The sequence below is a fragment of the Girardinichthys multiradiatus genome, chromosome 11 (genome assembly GCF_021462225.1).
Source record: "Girardinichthys multiradiatus isolate DD_20200921_A chromosome 11, DD_fGirMul_XY1, whole genome shotgun sequence".
Taxonomy (NCBI): domain Eukaryota; kingdom Metazoa; phylum Chordata; class Actinopteri; order Cyprinodontiformes; family Goodeidae; genus Girardinichthys; species Girardinichthys multiradiatus.
The window spans coordinates 5,020,865-5,036,185 of NC_061804.1; the positions used below are offsets into that span (position 1 = coordinate 5,020,865).

Below are 15,321 nucleotides of genomic sequence, written 5' to 3' on the forward strand. Positions count from 1 at the left end.
ATACAGCTCATGAAAACCCAAAATTCCTATCTCACAAAATTAGCATATTTCATCCGACCAATAAAAGAAAAGTGTTTTTAATACAAACAACGTCAACCTTCAAATAATCATGTACAGTTATGCACTCAATACTTGGTCGGGAATCCTTTGGCAGAAATGACTGCTTCAATGCGGCGTGGCATGGAGGCAATCAGCCTGTGGCACTGCTGAGGTCTTATGGAGGCCCAGGATGCTTCGATAGCGGCCTTTAGCTCATCCAGAGTGTTGGGTCTTGAGTCTCTCAACGTTCTCTTCACAATATCCCACAGATTCTCTATGGGGTTCAGGTCAGGAGAGTTGGCAGGCCAATTGAGCACAGTGATACCATGGTCAGTAAACCATTTACCAGTTGTTTTGGCACTGTGAGCAGATGCCAGGTCGTGCTGAAAAATGAAATCTTCATCTCCATAAAGCTTTTCAGCAGATGGAAGCATGAAGTGTTCCAAAATCTCCTGATAGCTAGCTGCATTGACCCTGCCCTTGATAAAACACAGTGGACCAACACCAGCAGCTGACACGGCACCCCAGACCATCACTGACTGTGGGTACTTGACACTGGACTTCTGGCATTTTGGCATTTCCTTCTCCCCAGTCTTCCTCCAGACTCTGGCACCTTGATTTCTGAATGACATGCAGAATTTGCTTTCATCCGAAAAAAGTACTTTGGACCACTGAGCAACAGTCCAGTGCTGCTTCTCTGTAGCCCAGGTCTGGGGAATGCGGCACCTGTAGCCCATCTCCTGCACACGCCTGTGCACGGTGGCTCTGGATGTTTCTACTCCAGACTCAGTCCACTGCTTCCGCAGGTCCCCCAAGGTCTGGAATCGGCCCTTCTCCACAATCTTCCTCAGGGTCCGGTCACCTCTTCTCGTTGTGCAGCGTTTTCTGCCACACTTTTTCCTTCCCACAGACTTCCCACTGAGGTGCCTTGATACAGCACTCTGGGAACAGTCTATTCGTTCAGAAATGTCTTTCTGTGTCTTACCCTCTTGCTTGAGGGTGTCAATAGCGGCCTTCTGGACAGTAGTCAGGTCGGCAGTCTTACCCATGATTGGGGTTTTGAGTGATGAACCAGGCTGGGAGTTTTAAAGGCCTCAGGAATCTTTTGCAGGTGTTTAGAGTTAACTCGTTGATTCAGATGATTAGGTTCATAGCTCGTTTAGAGACCCTTTTAATGATATGCTAATTTTGTGAGATAGGAATTTTGGGTTTTCATGAGCTGTATGCCAAAATCATCCGTATTAAGACAATAAAAGACTTGAAATATTTCAGTTAGTGTGCAATGAATCTAAAATATATGAATGTTAAATTTTCATCATGACATTATGGAAAATAATTAACTTTATCACAATATGCTAATATTTTGAGAAGGACCTGTAATTATCCCTCAGTTTTGATTTCCTGCCCTCGTTCTCGTCCACCAGGAGTCGAAGAAGCGCTTCGATGAGGACGAGGACTTTAAGAAACGAGCGTACCAGTGCGTCGTCAGGCTGCAGAGCAAAGAGCCGGACTTCATCAAAGCCTGGAACCTCATCTGTGACGTCTCCAGGAAAGGTGAGCCTTTGTTTGTGCAATGCTGAAAGATGCACATTTTATACTGTAAACAGCTTTTTATATTGTTAACCAGTGCAGATGACGTGAAGGCTGAACACCTCAGCAGAACCACAGGCTGATCTCTTCCATGCTATGCTGCATCGATGCAGTAATTCATATAAAAGGAGCCCCAACCAAGTATTGAGCATAGAAATGAACATACTTATCTGACATTTCTGTTTGAAATATATTTTTTTAATATAATATACACATTTTCTGAACTGTAGTTTTTCAGTCCTGGGGTTTGTTGGCTGTTTCTGGGTTAGTAGGTGGAACGGATGAATTTCAATTCAATTCAGTTTTATTTATATAGCGCCAATTCACAACACATGTTGTCTCAAGGCTCTTCACAAAGTCAGGTTCATCCATTCCAATTAATCCTAATCATTGAACAGTTCAATCAGATTCAGTTATTTATTCAAATTGGATAAAAAGTTTTTCTATCTAAGGAAACCCAGCAGATTGCATCCAGTCAGTGACTTGCAGCATTCCCTCCTCCTGGATGAGCATGTAGAGACAGTGGACAGTCACTGGTGTTGACTTTGCAGCAATCCCTCATACTGAGCATGCATGTAGGGACAGTGGAGAGGAAAAACTCCCTTTTAACAGGAAGAAACCTCCAGCAGAACCAGAACCAGGCTCGGTGTGAGCGGCCATCTGCCACGACCGACTGGGGGTTTGAGAGAACAGAGCAGAGACACAAAAAGAACAAAGAAGCACTGATCCAGGAGTACTTTCTATGGGAAGGAAAAGTAAATGTTAATGGATGTAGCTCCTTTAGTCGTTTCATCTAGAAAGAAAGAACAGATAAACTCTGAGCCAGATTTCAAGGTTAGAGTCTGAAAGAGAGAACATAGAGTTAGTTACAGTAGAAGCTCAGTCAGTAGCCATGTCTAGGAGAGAGAAAGGGTTAAACACTGTAATACAGGGCTATGTGGATCATCTGTAGAAGGTGAGCATTAAGTTGTTGACAGCAGAAGCTCGGACGATGCCCCTCTCCAGAAAGGTGTCACAGGTAGACACAGAGCCAGGCCAGGTGTAGCTTCTAGGAAGAGAAAAGAGAGAACACAAAGTTAAAAGCTGAAATAACAGCAAATAATGCAAAATTGGAGAGTAGTGTGAGAATGTAGCGAAGAGGGTGAAAGTGGTCATTATGTCCTCCAGCAGTTTAAGCCTATAGCAGCATAACTACAGAGATAGCTCAGGATAACCTAAGCCACTCTAACTATAAGCTTTATCAAAAAGGAAAGTTTTAAGCCTAGCCTTAAAAGTAGACAGGGTGTCTGCCTCACGGACTAAAACTGGGAGCTGGTTCCACAGGAGAGGAGCCTGATAACTAAAGGATCTGCCTCCCATTCTACTTCTAGAGACTCTAGGAACCACCAGTAAACCTGCAGTCTGAGAACGAAGTGCTCTTTTAGGAACATATGGACCAATCAGATCTCTGATGTATGATGGAGCTAGATCATTAAGGGCTTTATATGTGAGGAGGAGAATTTTAAATTATATTCTGGATTTAACAGGGAGCCAATGAAGGGAAGCTAAAATAGGAGAAATATGATCTCTCTTTTTAATTTTTATCAGAACTCTTGCTGCAGCATTTTGAATCAGCTGAAGGCTTTTAACTGCATTTTGTGGACATCCTGATAGTAACGACTTACAATAGTCCAGCCTTGAAGTAACAAATGCATGGACTAGTTTTTCAGCGTCACTCCTAGATAGGATATTTCTAATTTTGGCAATGTTCCGGAGGTGAAAGAAGGAAATCCTAGAAACCTGTTTAATATGGGATTTAAATGACATGTCCTGGTCAAAAATAACACCAAGGTTTTTAACTTTATTATCAGAGGTCAATTTAATGCCATCCAGGTTAAGTAGTTGACTAAGCAGTTTCTTATTTAGAAAGTACTCCTGGATCAGTGCTTCTTTGTTCTCTTTGTGTCTCTGCTCTGTTCTCTCAAACCCCCAGTCGGTCGTGGTAGATGGCCGCTCACACTGAGCCTGGTTCTGGTTCTGCTGGAGGTTTCTTCCCGTTAAAAGGGAGTTTTTCCTCTCCACTGTCGCTACATGCATGCTCAGTATGAGGGATTGCTGCAAAGTCAACACCAATGACTGTCCACTGTCTCTACATGCTCATCCGGGAGGAGTGAATGCTGCAAGTCACTGACTGGATGCAATCTGCTGGGTTTCCTTAGATAGAAGAACGTTTTATCCAATTTGAATAAATAACTGAATCTGACTGCACTGTTCAATGATTACGATTACCGTAATTGGAATGTATGAACTTGACTTTGTGAAGAGCCTTGAGACGACATGTGTTGTGAATTGGCGCTATATAAATAAAACTGAATTGAATTGAATTGGTGCTGGAGGAAATATGTGGGCTGAGACGGCTGTTTAAGTAAAGCTGCATGAAACTGTGGTTCTGTTAAGCATCTATGGTAAGGAAAACAGACTTTGAGTTTCAGGTTCAGGAGGTTGACCGCTGTGGTCCCTGAAAACACTGTGTGAAGATCGGTTGTTCTGTTGATTTCAGAGTTTCAGAGGGTCTACAACTGTCTGGACATCCAGATCATCGAGAGAGGAGAGTCATTCTACCAGGACCGGATGACCCGGGTGGTGAAGGAGTTCGAGGAGAATGGTGAGACTCACACCAGCTAACGGGTCACTGAAACGGTTCTGGTGCTGAACTGGTGCCACTGCTTACTAAGCACCAGTTTGCATGCGGGGCCAGAGGAAGGAACCGGTCTCGTCTGCAGCTTGTTCCGGGCTCATGGGGAATAGTAGCCAATTAAAACATTGTGAACGCCATGTTCAAAACGCTGCAGATTTGTAATGAGTCAAATTTTAAACATAAAAACAGCAAAAGCACCAAACAAACGAGAAGAAAATGTCGGATTAATGTAAAAAAAAAACTGAAGATGTCTCTTATCTGCCTGCAGTGTATTTTGAAATCACCCATCAGAGTTTTAGCAGATCAATGCGCAGTTTAGAGCTGATGATTTCCCCCTTTATCCATAAACCACGGATCTGCAACTCCAGACATCGAGAGCCACTGTCCTGCAACGTTTGGATGCATCCCTGCTCCAACACACCTGAATCAAGGTGTGTTGGAGCAGGGATCCATCTAAAGGTTTAGAGGACAGTGGCTCTCGAGGGCTGGAGTTGCAGACCTCCGTCATAAACTTTATTTTTCAGTCAGTTCTTTAACAATGCTGGTCGTGCGGTTAAATGGTCTCCAGGCACTATGATCCTTCACAAACACACAGAATTAAAGGAGGGAGGATAAAAACATAAATGAATGAGACGTTTTATAATCAGGAGGCCCTGACTTGGGTGGTGGAAAAGCAAATGGGTTAACCAGCCCAGGCTGAGAAAGAACCAGGACTTTGGAGCGGGAACATGCAGGTACTCGATGCTACCACCAGGAGGCGGTGTCATCATAGATATATGGTTTCAGATTAATGTTTTATATCCTCATAACTTTCTTATTGTCTCATTTCATCCACCTTTTCCTAGTCCTTCTCTAAACCTGTTATCTTCCTTCTCCCATTATCCCTTCCTCAGGCCTGGTTCAGCTGGACGAAGGCCGGAAGATCGTCTTCGTTCCGGATCATTCTATCCCACTCACTGTCGTCAAGTCCGATGGAGGCTACACCTACGACACGTCGGACCTGGCGGCGCTGCATCAGCGGCTCTTTGAGGAGAAGGCCGACATCCTCATCTACGTCACAGACAGTGGACAGGTGAGGTTTTTGTGCTCCACATAGTTTAAGCTGAGCTGTTTTTTTATAAATGTTGTTACAGTCCCTCCACCCTTTTTCTTCCTGGGATGTTTCTGACCTACTCCCTGGACTTCTGACCAGATTTCTGCTGTTTTGTTTCAAGTTGCAGGACTCTGGTCTCAGACTGTCTTCCATAACCTCTGTGTGGTTTCTTCCCTCAGAGTACACACTTCCAGATGATTTTCGCTGCAGGACAGACGATCGGCTGGTATAACCCCCAAGTGACCAGGGTGGAACACGCTGGGTTCGGAGTGGTGTTGGGGGAGGACAAGTGAGTCTTAAATCTGATCCATGAACAGGTTGCTCACAGGAAGACGGATGATTTCTGGTTTTTGCTGAACTACTGGTTCCTCCTTCACAATTTTGGCCTCATTTCTCCACCTTAAACTAAGGCTCCAATCAGCAACTTCTCAGCTGCTGATTCAGTGTCAGCTGGGTGAACCAGATTTAACAGGCCTGGGAACGCTGTGGTCATTGAAAGGTAACTGGGCAACATGGAGCAGCTCCAGTTATGGTGTTTGGGAGGTTTAGATTCAGCAGACTAACTGAAATTCAATGCAACAGTTTATGTTGCATTGAAATAAAACAGGAAGACAAACCCAAACCAGAGGTAGGATGATTCGTCACAGATGCATCAGGCGTGTTTCAGGGTTCCTGTGCAGACTTTGAGTAATTCATTTTCTTTCTGAATTTTTTTTCAGATCAGTATGGAAAATTTTTATTTTATTTTTTTCAGTTTTTATTCCCTTTCCTGTGGTCTAAATATTGTATCCATCTGTCGCTCCGTTTTCCATCATCCCCTTTTTCTGTCATCTGTTTGTCCACCCAGCTGGCTGTCAGCCATTCATCTTCCCCTTTGTTTCTCCACTTGTTTACTTTTACATTTATCCGGTCTTCCATCTCTACATCACTTTGTCACCCATCACTCAGTTTTTTTAATCTCTCCATCCACTTTTTTCCATCTTTTTTTTCAGTTTTCTGCCGTCCAACTCATCGTTGTAGGTTAGGTTTCCAAACCTCTACTGTTTGTCCCAGAGAATTATTAATATTGGGAAACCATTTCTAAATCTACGGCTTCCCTTCGCTCCTTATTACATCATATAGAAACTGGTAACGAGACTCGAGACTCACACCTGGAGCCCAAAGTCGAGTCTGAAGTTTTTTATTTCTGTGACTCATGTCTCAAACTCGAGTCGCCATCTCTGCCGTCCCTCCAAGTATTTTTCCTCTCGTCCATCCGTCCGTCCTTTCATTCAGTCCCGACCTCTGTGGGAACGGCTTGTTGTGGAATTTTCTTATCAAAGTGGGTAGAAGTTGACTCATACCAAGAGAAAATCCGGACTTTGTCTTTATAGGTTTTATTCAAAGGCATTCAGCGTTTGAATGACTCTGTCACCGAGCAAGTCAGTTGAAACAGAGCCCCGATCAACATTTACACACAGTATTTATACCAGAACAAGACAGTGTTATCTCAACTGCAAAGAGTCCATGTTCTATGAACCCAACCCTTCTTGAGTTAAACAGTGACAAGGTTATCTAGGAACAGACCTAACTGACATTGTCCTAAAGATGGTTCTGAACCATCAAACTTCTGATAATGGCTTTTACAGCTTCTTCCTCTAACACAGATGTTGTGAGGAGTAAAAAAGGTTATACACTGTCAAATGCTTACTGCAAGAATTTCCATCACACTCCCTTCTTCTGATTACAAGATAATCACAACTAAAGGAAAATTCTTCAAAACCATCACCCCTCTCAGCTAACAGATAATCCAAAGCCATTCTAGTTTGCAAACTCATCGTTCGTATAGCCTGCTGCTCCGTAGTTAGAACAGTGAAACCTTCCTCAGATAAAGCAGTAAGATTAAACGTTAACACAAAAAGATCTGGAGCCAAAGATTCAGAAATAGTATAAGGATCAGTTCTGATAGGACATGACTCAAATTTATGTCTGTTGATTAAAGCACATAAAACACATATAATAGCTTCGCTACCTACTGTCTTCCCAAGGAAATAAGGTGTACTTTCCTCCTGTGTAATACAAATATCTGGACCTTTAATCGGATTTCTAATACCCCGAATTCTATAAAGAGTTCCTGTAGACGCACACGTTAAATTAATCTCACTAGAAAATCTACTAACATTTCTGCTTTTTCTTACACTATCATTCCTCACAGTTTTGATGCATCAGTTGCCACCAAACATTATCAGCATGTTCATAGTAGTCAGAAAAGTGATGAATCTCTCTTCAAATCCGCTGATGAGTATTATTAGTCAGATTAACCACACATTGTCTTTGCTGTACCTTTCCCAAAATGAACACAAGAGTTATAACAATACTTGCAATACCAATCATTAGCATCAGAACGGACCATCTTCCATATAGCTGCATCGTGACCTTGAAGTGGAATGTCCTTTCTTCTGGTACTGAAAGCAAACAGGTTTTCCCAAAGAAAACAAATTATAAACACAACTTAAAAAACAAAACATCCTGCTGTCTCTCCTGAGTGGCTTCAAGCTGCCCTGTTACCAGTCTGGTACAGGTGGGCGGTCGTAGGAAGCTCCTCTAGAAATATGTTTAGAAACAGGAACTCGTAACCTGCTGGAAGTTAGGCTTCCATAGTCCAACTAAACAACGGTGGAAATGAACACATTCAAATTTGTAATAATACCATAATGATAAATATCAAGCAATAAACATAAAAGTTAGATAAAAGCATCCGAGATTTCCTCCTCAGAGTCAGTCTCGCTGTCAAAGTGGGAGGAAAGAATCTCTCACTGTGATATGTGTGCAGTGAGGCAAATGACCTTATGATTTCTAACTTTCAGGCAATGCGATGGCCTTAAGTAGATTCTGAAATAACGTTGCACTGCCCAAGGGATTATTGTGCCCTTGTAAGAACAGTGTTCTTCAACCACCTCTTCAATCACTCGCCAGTGATCAGCTTACAGTTCTTTATCTTGTGGTGGTCCGCTGTCCTCAAACCTTTCAGCCGTGGATGATCCAGTTGAAAGATGACTTGCGTCCTGGAAGCCAGATGAAGCTGGAGGAGCTGGAGCTTTCCTGCAGCTTTCCTGCAGCTTTCCTGGGTGACTAGTAGGATCTGATATGGGCCATTCCAGCCCTGGACTTCCTGTGTTTTCTCCTAGATTCTCTGACCAGAATCCAGTCCCCAGGAATAAAGGACTGGAGGGTGGAAGTGGCTGTTTCTGGTAATGCAGCCTTCACCGTCTGTGAAACTTGAGAAAACACAGTGGACAGGTTTTGACAGTAAAACAACATCCTATCTTCACACAAAGATGTGGAAGAAAATAATCTTGGCAATATCCCCATGTCCAAATTAGGAGACCTGCCACACAGCACTTCAAAAGGACTGAGATTTACCTGTGTCCTTTGTCTCAATCTCATATAAGTGAGAACAATAGGCAGAGCCTTCACAACGCTTGGCTAATTTTCAATTCAAAGTCCCATTCTCAAACCTAAGTGCTTAACTACATGAACTTCATCAAAACATCCAACAAAATCCAAAGAATTGATCTTCTGACTTCACCTGATATACTAGCAGTGACCATCAGCTAAATATTCTGAATATAAAAAATGTGACATGATGTTTGAGGAAGGTCTGATTACAGGTCAATATTTCATAGTTTCAGAAAACCCAAAAATAATTTCAAAAATGGTCTAATCTGTGGAGATATAAAACTTCACAAAAAATCAACACCATAATTTCAGAGAGGTTTTCAGAATGTGGTCTTAGGGAGCTATGCACCATTTATATAAACAAAGTACAACGTTTCTCTCGCATTGTCTCTAAGTCCTCACTGGAGGTCTGAGCTACCCTTTTTTCCACGAGTGCTAAAACGTTTGGAACCCCATGCTACTTTATTCTGACATTCCCCTCTTCTGGCGCAGGGTCCAACCCATGCGACAATCCAGCAAAAAGTTTGTACAAAAATGTTTTAATAACCAAGATCACATAACCTAGAACCAAAGAAATGAATTCTGACATAACTATGTGTCACTATGAATTTAACGAAAGCAACATAAAGAAAATCCAGATGTTTTTAACTGCAATTCAGTTCCATCAACAACAAAACACAAACTTTAATTATTCAGTTCATCAATATTTCACTTAGAAATTAGTCACATATCATTCTGATTTGTCTTGTACAAAGATGAGTATTAGATTAATGGACATCTAATGTAATTTGGATGAATAAACCCTACAAATTTGAATTTAATAAATAATTCCTGTCAAGTATGAAATCATGACTCTGATTCTTTATCAAAAATATATTCCTTACTTTTGGCATATCTTGAACTGTCAGTTAGCTTAATGGTACCAGGGAAACTTTCAATCTAATAAATCATCAATGATTCTGCATGCAAAACTAATTCTTCAAACTAGTTTAAACTATTTCATTAACCTTTTAATAATAAAACACATAAATCTAAAAGTCATGCTACATCCTTAATCATTATACAAAAAAAAACATGTTATTAAGGCAACAATCAATACAAGCATTTTGATTCTATTGTCTCTTAAACAGTGTTAAAACTCAGGAAGGGAGGTGCTGAGCGTTACCATGACAACAAAGGCATGAACCAACCTGGTAGGTGGGCGGAGTCAGGCAGAACTAACCTTTGATTGACAGCCTATGGGCGGACCCACAGTTTCTTCATCCCATCCCACATTAATGAACCTTAAACTGCAAAGCTATTAACATGAACCTACCTCAGAAACAAGCTGCTTCTTAACTCTCCTGAAAACTTAAAGTTTTAATCAATCTGGGATTTAGAACATTATTCTAAACATGGATTATTGTTTCATGCAACATATAAACAAACATTCATTCCAACAAAACAAAGACAAAACATCAAAGACAGACAAATGGCTAAATTTGAAGCTTCAAGAATTAAAATAAATTTTTAACAATCTCTTTTCAGAATATGTTTTCTCAGCCATATCTTTTAATGCTATAATTGATAAATTTTGTTATGACAATCGTCAGGATCCTTTTTAAAAATCAGTGCACATAGTCCAAAGAGATCTCAAAGTATTTAGAAGCACAGCAACAGTTTTCTCTTAAATGAATCCAAATTTACTGATGCTGAAACCTTTTGCTAATTCTTTGTACTGTAACTCTATAATAATAACTACAATCTTGAGAGTTATTGTTATAGTTCTCTTTTTGTTTGGCTCAATTTGATCACAGCTGCATTGCAGAATTTCAAGTTAAATGCAAAGAAGTATTTTTAATTTAATTCAATTCAAATTCAAAGATACTTTATTGATCCCCGAGGGGAAATTAGAAAAGTCAGCATTGACATTTTCATGTTATACCCAAACTAAACAAAACTGCAGTGTTTGACTTAATCAGAAATTAAGATAAGAAGCTTGTCTCCAAACTGGACTTTTTCCCACATAGTGTTTCAAAAAGAACAAACATCATTTTCTTTAATTTGGGATATTTAAATTTTGAGAGTTGGGGAGAACTTATTACTAGAACCCCTCTTTTACAATCCAAATGCTGATAAATGTTCCAATATTTTATCTCTTAGTAATCTGAAATCACCTTGTGTATCTTTGTACTCATATGTATTCGTTTAATCTTTAAACCCTAAGAAATCAAACAAGGAGACTTGAGTTTGAGCCGACCATCCTCTTACTGTTAAGAGAGCCTTTATTTCTTTTCTTTTCCTAAAATGAAGGATTTTACTTGTCTTGATTCCGTTATAAAAATCCTAACCTTGGTTCCAAAACTAAACTCTTCAACCCCAATCTGTGTTCCCCAGAGTAGAAATTTTTGAGTATTATTGCATTTCAAAGCCACCAAATGACTGGAACTCATCATTGGCTTAGATCTATTTTAATAGGTAATCAGTCTACCTTTAATTAAATATTATAATTTTATGGACCCAAAATCTATGGCTTACGGGCTTCAGGAGTCCAGGAACCACAAGTTGAGTACTACTGCATTGAACAATGGTGTTAACTTTCTGCAGAGATTGAAGGATTGGCTAAATATATTATTTCTGCTTGGACAATAATCAGATTTAAAATTATTAGTTCACAGCTCCTAATTTACCTCAGATCATATTTGCTCCTAACACAGTTCATAAGAAGCTTCAGACAAACATTATGCTAAAAAACCAAAAAACAAAACAAAAACCAGATCTGTTTTAAAATAAAGAAAAAGCATGCTTAAAAAACGTGTTACTGTGGTGGAAAATAACTCCACGGTTCTGAAGGCCTTTTCATGCAGAGTCTTTTAGGAAACATGAGATTAGTTTAATTTTTGTGTGGTACCACTGTCCAATCAGATTCTTTATAAATAACCCCATTTTTCATTCTCATTTTAAAGGTTTGTTTTACCAAGGGAAATGTGTTTAACAAAACCAATTACTCTCAAAAGTTTTAAAAGTTTTTAGCTGGTGATATCTTAGAAAACAACTAGTGTTTTAATAATATTTCTGTGCAACACAGAACTGATTAGGTTTCCTTTCCTTCTCCAAAGGGAGAAAAAAGGAAACTGCAGAACCAAACCTTTCATAGTTTTTGTCAGGACCTGATATAAGGTACAGTATAAATCAACACGCTGCATGAATCAGAAGAGGAAGAAAAAACCTAATATAACCTCATCCCAGCAGCTGCTGTGAAAAACAATGAATTTGTACTTTCCATAAGCGTCAGTTAACACTTGCGGACAAAAACTGCACCAAACTGTAAATACTGTGTCAGAAACTGTATGAAGACCATCTGCAGTAGAACTCAGCCTGTTTTAATGAGGTCTCTACCCATTAGATTTATGGGATACAAACTCTGACAACAGAAAATAATATCTGAAGGAGAAACCCATCAGGTTTTACGCATGCGCTGGGTTTTAAAAATACTCCTTCATGAGATCTGTCCTGAGAATAACATAGAAACACTTGGTTACTGCTGAGTTTTGGAGATGTTGTAACTTCCTCTGCTTTTAATAACTTTTAATAACTATAATAATTGACCCTGAATATTCCACGACAAAAGAAACTTGTTTCTCTGAAAGAATTAACCTGGAAAGTATCAAATGAACTAAGTTATCACCCTTTTAAAGATACTTTTCTAACCCTAAAATAATATTTTAACCCGCTATATCTGTCAACGTCAAGCAAGTGTCACATGAGCAGCGGTTAATAAGCGTTCTTCATTGCAGAAAATAGGAAAAGATTTATGCAAATGTGTGTGTTTGTACGTTACCTCCATCAGTTTCTAAATCGCTCCAGAGTCAGACTGTCAGGCACACAGTCCTCTATCAGTCCAAAAAACAACCAGGCCCTTCCCAGGTCTGTTGGTGAGACATTCAATCATTCTTTGTCCACTTTAACTTCTCCAGGAGGGAGAAAGAAGAAACTTTGCTCCGGTTTCTCTTCTGCCCGCATAAGATGCTTTCAATATAAATCCAGTGTATCGCTCTTCTGGCTCTTGCAAACAGCATGGATCGTTGTCCATCTCAGAGGGTCCAGACTTCTTCTGAGTTTCGTTTTTTGTGGAAATTCACACTGTGATTTGCAACAAGCAGGCAGACAGGAAGGCAGATCTCTCTCTTTCAGGCCGTGCTGGAGAAGCGTCTCTGGCGGAGTAGCCATGGAGAAGAAGGGCAGGTTTCTAAGGTCCAGACTCAAAAACGTAGATGTTGAACTCAAATCCCATATATGTGTGTATTTGTGTGTGAGAGAGACAGAAGAAAAGTTTAGTATAGGTTCAGATTTTGTACAAATAAATATTATCAGTCATTCAGTCAATTGTCCCCCTGCCTGTCACTTCCTTCCACAACATGAACTATACTCCTTTCTAAAACAACTTTCTTTTCGCATCTCTAATGTCCCTTTTCACTTTTACCTTCTTTCCCGACTGATCGCAATATTTAAGACAAACAAAACTTCCTTCAGGTAAGTTTTAACTCTTTAACTCCTTAATTGATGCACTCTGTGCTTTTTAATCTTTTCTTATGTTTTTTTTATTTTTCCATCAACTGTTTTACTTGAAACTATTTAAACTATTTAATTATTTACACTCAAACTTCCACGCTGTGAAAAACCAAACTTATCTTCCAAATTAAAGCACATTTAACACAATCATCCCCACTTTTTCCTTTCATTATTTTATAAATCAGAGTCTGAAGAAGGAGACACCCCTGATGCCTCAAGGTTCCGGAACCATTTTTTTTTACCTGTTCAGCGGCACGTCTGCCCTCTGGCTTTTCTCCTTTATGAGGTGTAGAAAATTGCTAAAAACCACCCGCAAAACCCTGTGTTCTGCTTTATCCCATCGTTACCAATGAGAACCTCCCTGTCATTCCTTTTGCAGGGTAACTGGGCCCTCAGCTGATGTCCTCCCTCTCGCAACTCTGGAACCTAATTAATTAGTTAGGAGATGATGGTTAATGTGTAATAAAAAATAATAATATACATTATATCATACAGAGCAACTTCTCACCCAGATATATTTGAAGACAAATTGTTCGGATCCAATCGGCCAGAACCCGCAGGCGGGCACCAGAACTCCCCTCCCGTAATATGGAGGTGGACTGAGAACAACTCTCAGGCTGGCCAGGCGTCCGTGTCCCATCCTGCGGTCTCCTCTGGCACGTTAGATCTTGTTCGTGACGCTAAAATTGTTGTGGAATTTTCTTATCAAAGTGGGTAGAAGTTGACTCATAACAAGAGAAAATCCGGACTTTGTCTTAATAAGTTTTATTCAAAGGCATTCAGCGTTTGAAGACCCTGACACTGAGGTTAGTCAGTGAAACAGAGCCCCGATCAACATTTACACACAGTATTTATACCAGAACATGACAGTATTATCTCAACTGCAAAGAGTCCATGTTCTATGACCCAAACCCTTCTTGAGTTCAACAGTGACAAGCTTATCTAGGAACAGACCTAACTGACATTGTCCTAAAGATGGTTCTGAACCATCAAACTTCTGATAATGGCTTTTACAGCTTCTTCCTCTAACACAGATGTTCTGAGGAGTAAAAAAGGTTATACACTGTCAAATGCTTACTGCAAGAATTTCCATCACAGGCTGTAGTTAACTCACAGTGAACTCTTCTGTTTCTGCCTAAATTTATTTACTTTATGCTGAAAATGGTCAAAGAACATATAGTTATCTGAAAACGTGAGGGTGGTCAAATTAGGAATTAGGAACTAAAAATGTAAGCTAGGTAAGGTAAGCTAAATTTCAGGATTTTATGCCTAATGAATCTAATTGATTTATGGTTAACATTGATGATAAAACCTTTTGTTTTAGGTCCTCATAAAACTCCAGCTGCTAACCGCTTCCATTTGTGGGCTACTGATCTTTATTTTTCTCTTTGCTGCTCAGGAAGAAGTTTAAGACGCGATCTGGAGACACAGTGAGGCTGATGGACCTGCTGGAGGAGGGACTAAAGAGATCCATGGACAAACTGAAAGAGAAGGAGCGGGACAAGGTGAGACAACCAGCATCACTCCGAGCTGAGAGGTTTCCAAACTGCTGCTAGGCTTATTATTCATACGTTTGTTGCATTTGCATAATTTAAAAAAAAAAACAAACAAAACAAAATAACAATCAGGCTTTCTTCTAATCCTTTCTTGATATTTTTCTTAAAATCTTTTTTATATTTTAGATTGGAGTTCATTTTTGGGAATTGCTCCAAGTATTTAAGGAGTTAAAAACCTGTAAAAGTCTTCATGTTCCCCTCCATCTGTTCCTTATTTTCAAATCATTTATTGGAGGTTTCTCTTCAGAATAACATCTCAAACCTCTCTTCTCTGCTGGGTTTGCTTGCAGGGCGATGGCAGGCATTTATTTCAGCTCGTATCGTTATAGTTTTGTATCAATATTTAGTGTCAGATGTTGAATCTTTGATAAGCGGTC

At 40.0% G+C, this 15,321-nt stretch overlaps 1 protein-coding gene across 1 annotated transcript in view; it reads left to right on the top strand.

The window, feature by feature from the left end:
* rars1 (arginyl-tRNA synthetase 1) overlaps positions 1–15,321 on the top strand; it is a 42,004-nt gene that overhangs the window by 6,660 nt on the left and 20,023 nt on the right. The window contains exons 8-12 of the mRNA XM_047378323.1: positions 1,464–1,593; positions 4,169–4,273; positions 5,200–5,378; positions 5,579–5,688; positions 14,788–14,893. Of these exons, the coding sequence (XP_047234279.1) occupies positions 1,464–1,593; positions 4,169–4,273; positions 5,200–5,378; positions 5,579–5,688; positions 14,788–14,893 (630 nt within the window). The remainder of the gene's footprint in view (positions 1–1,463; positions 1,594–4,168; positions 4,274–5,199; positions 5,379–5,578; positions 5,689–14,787; positions 14,894–15,321) is intronic.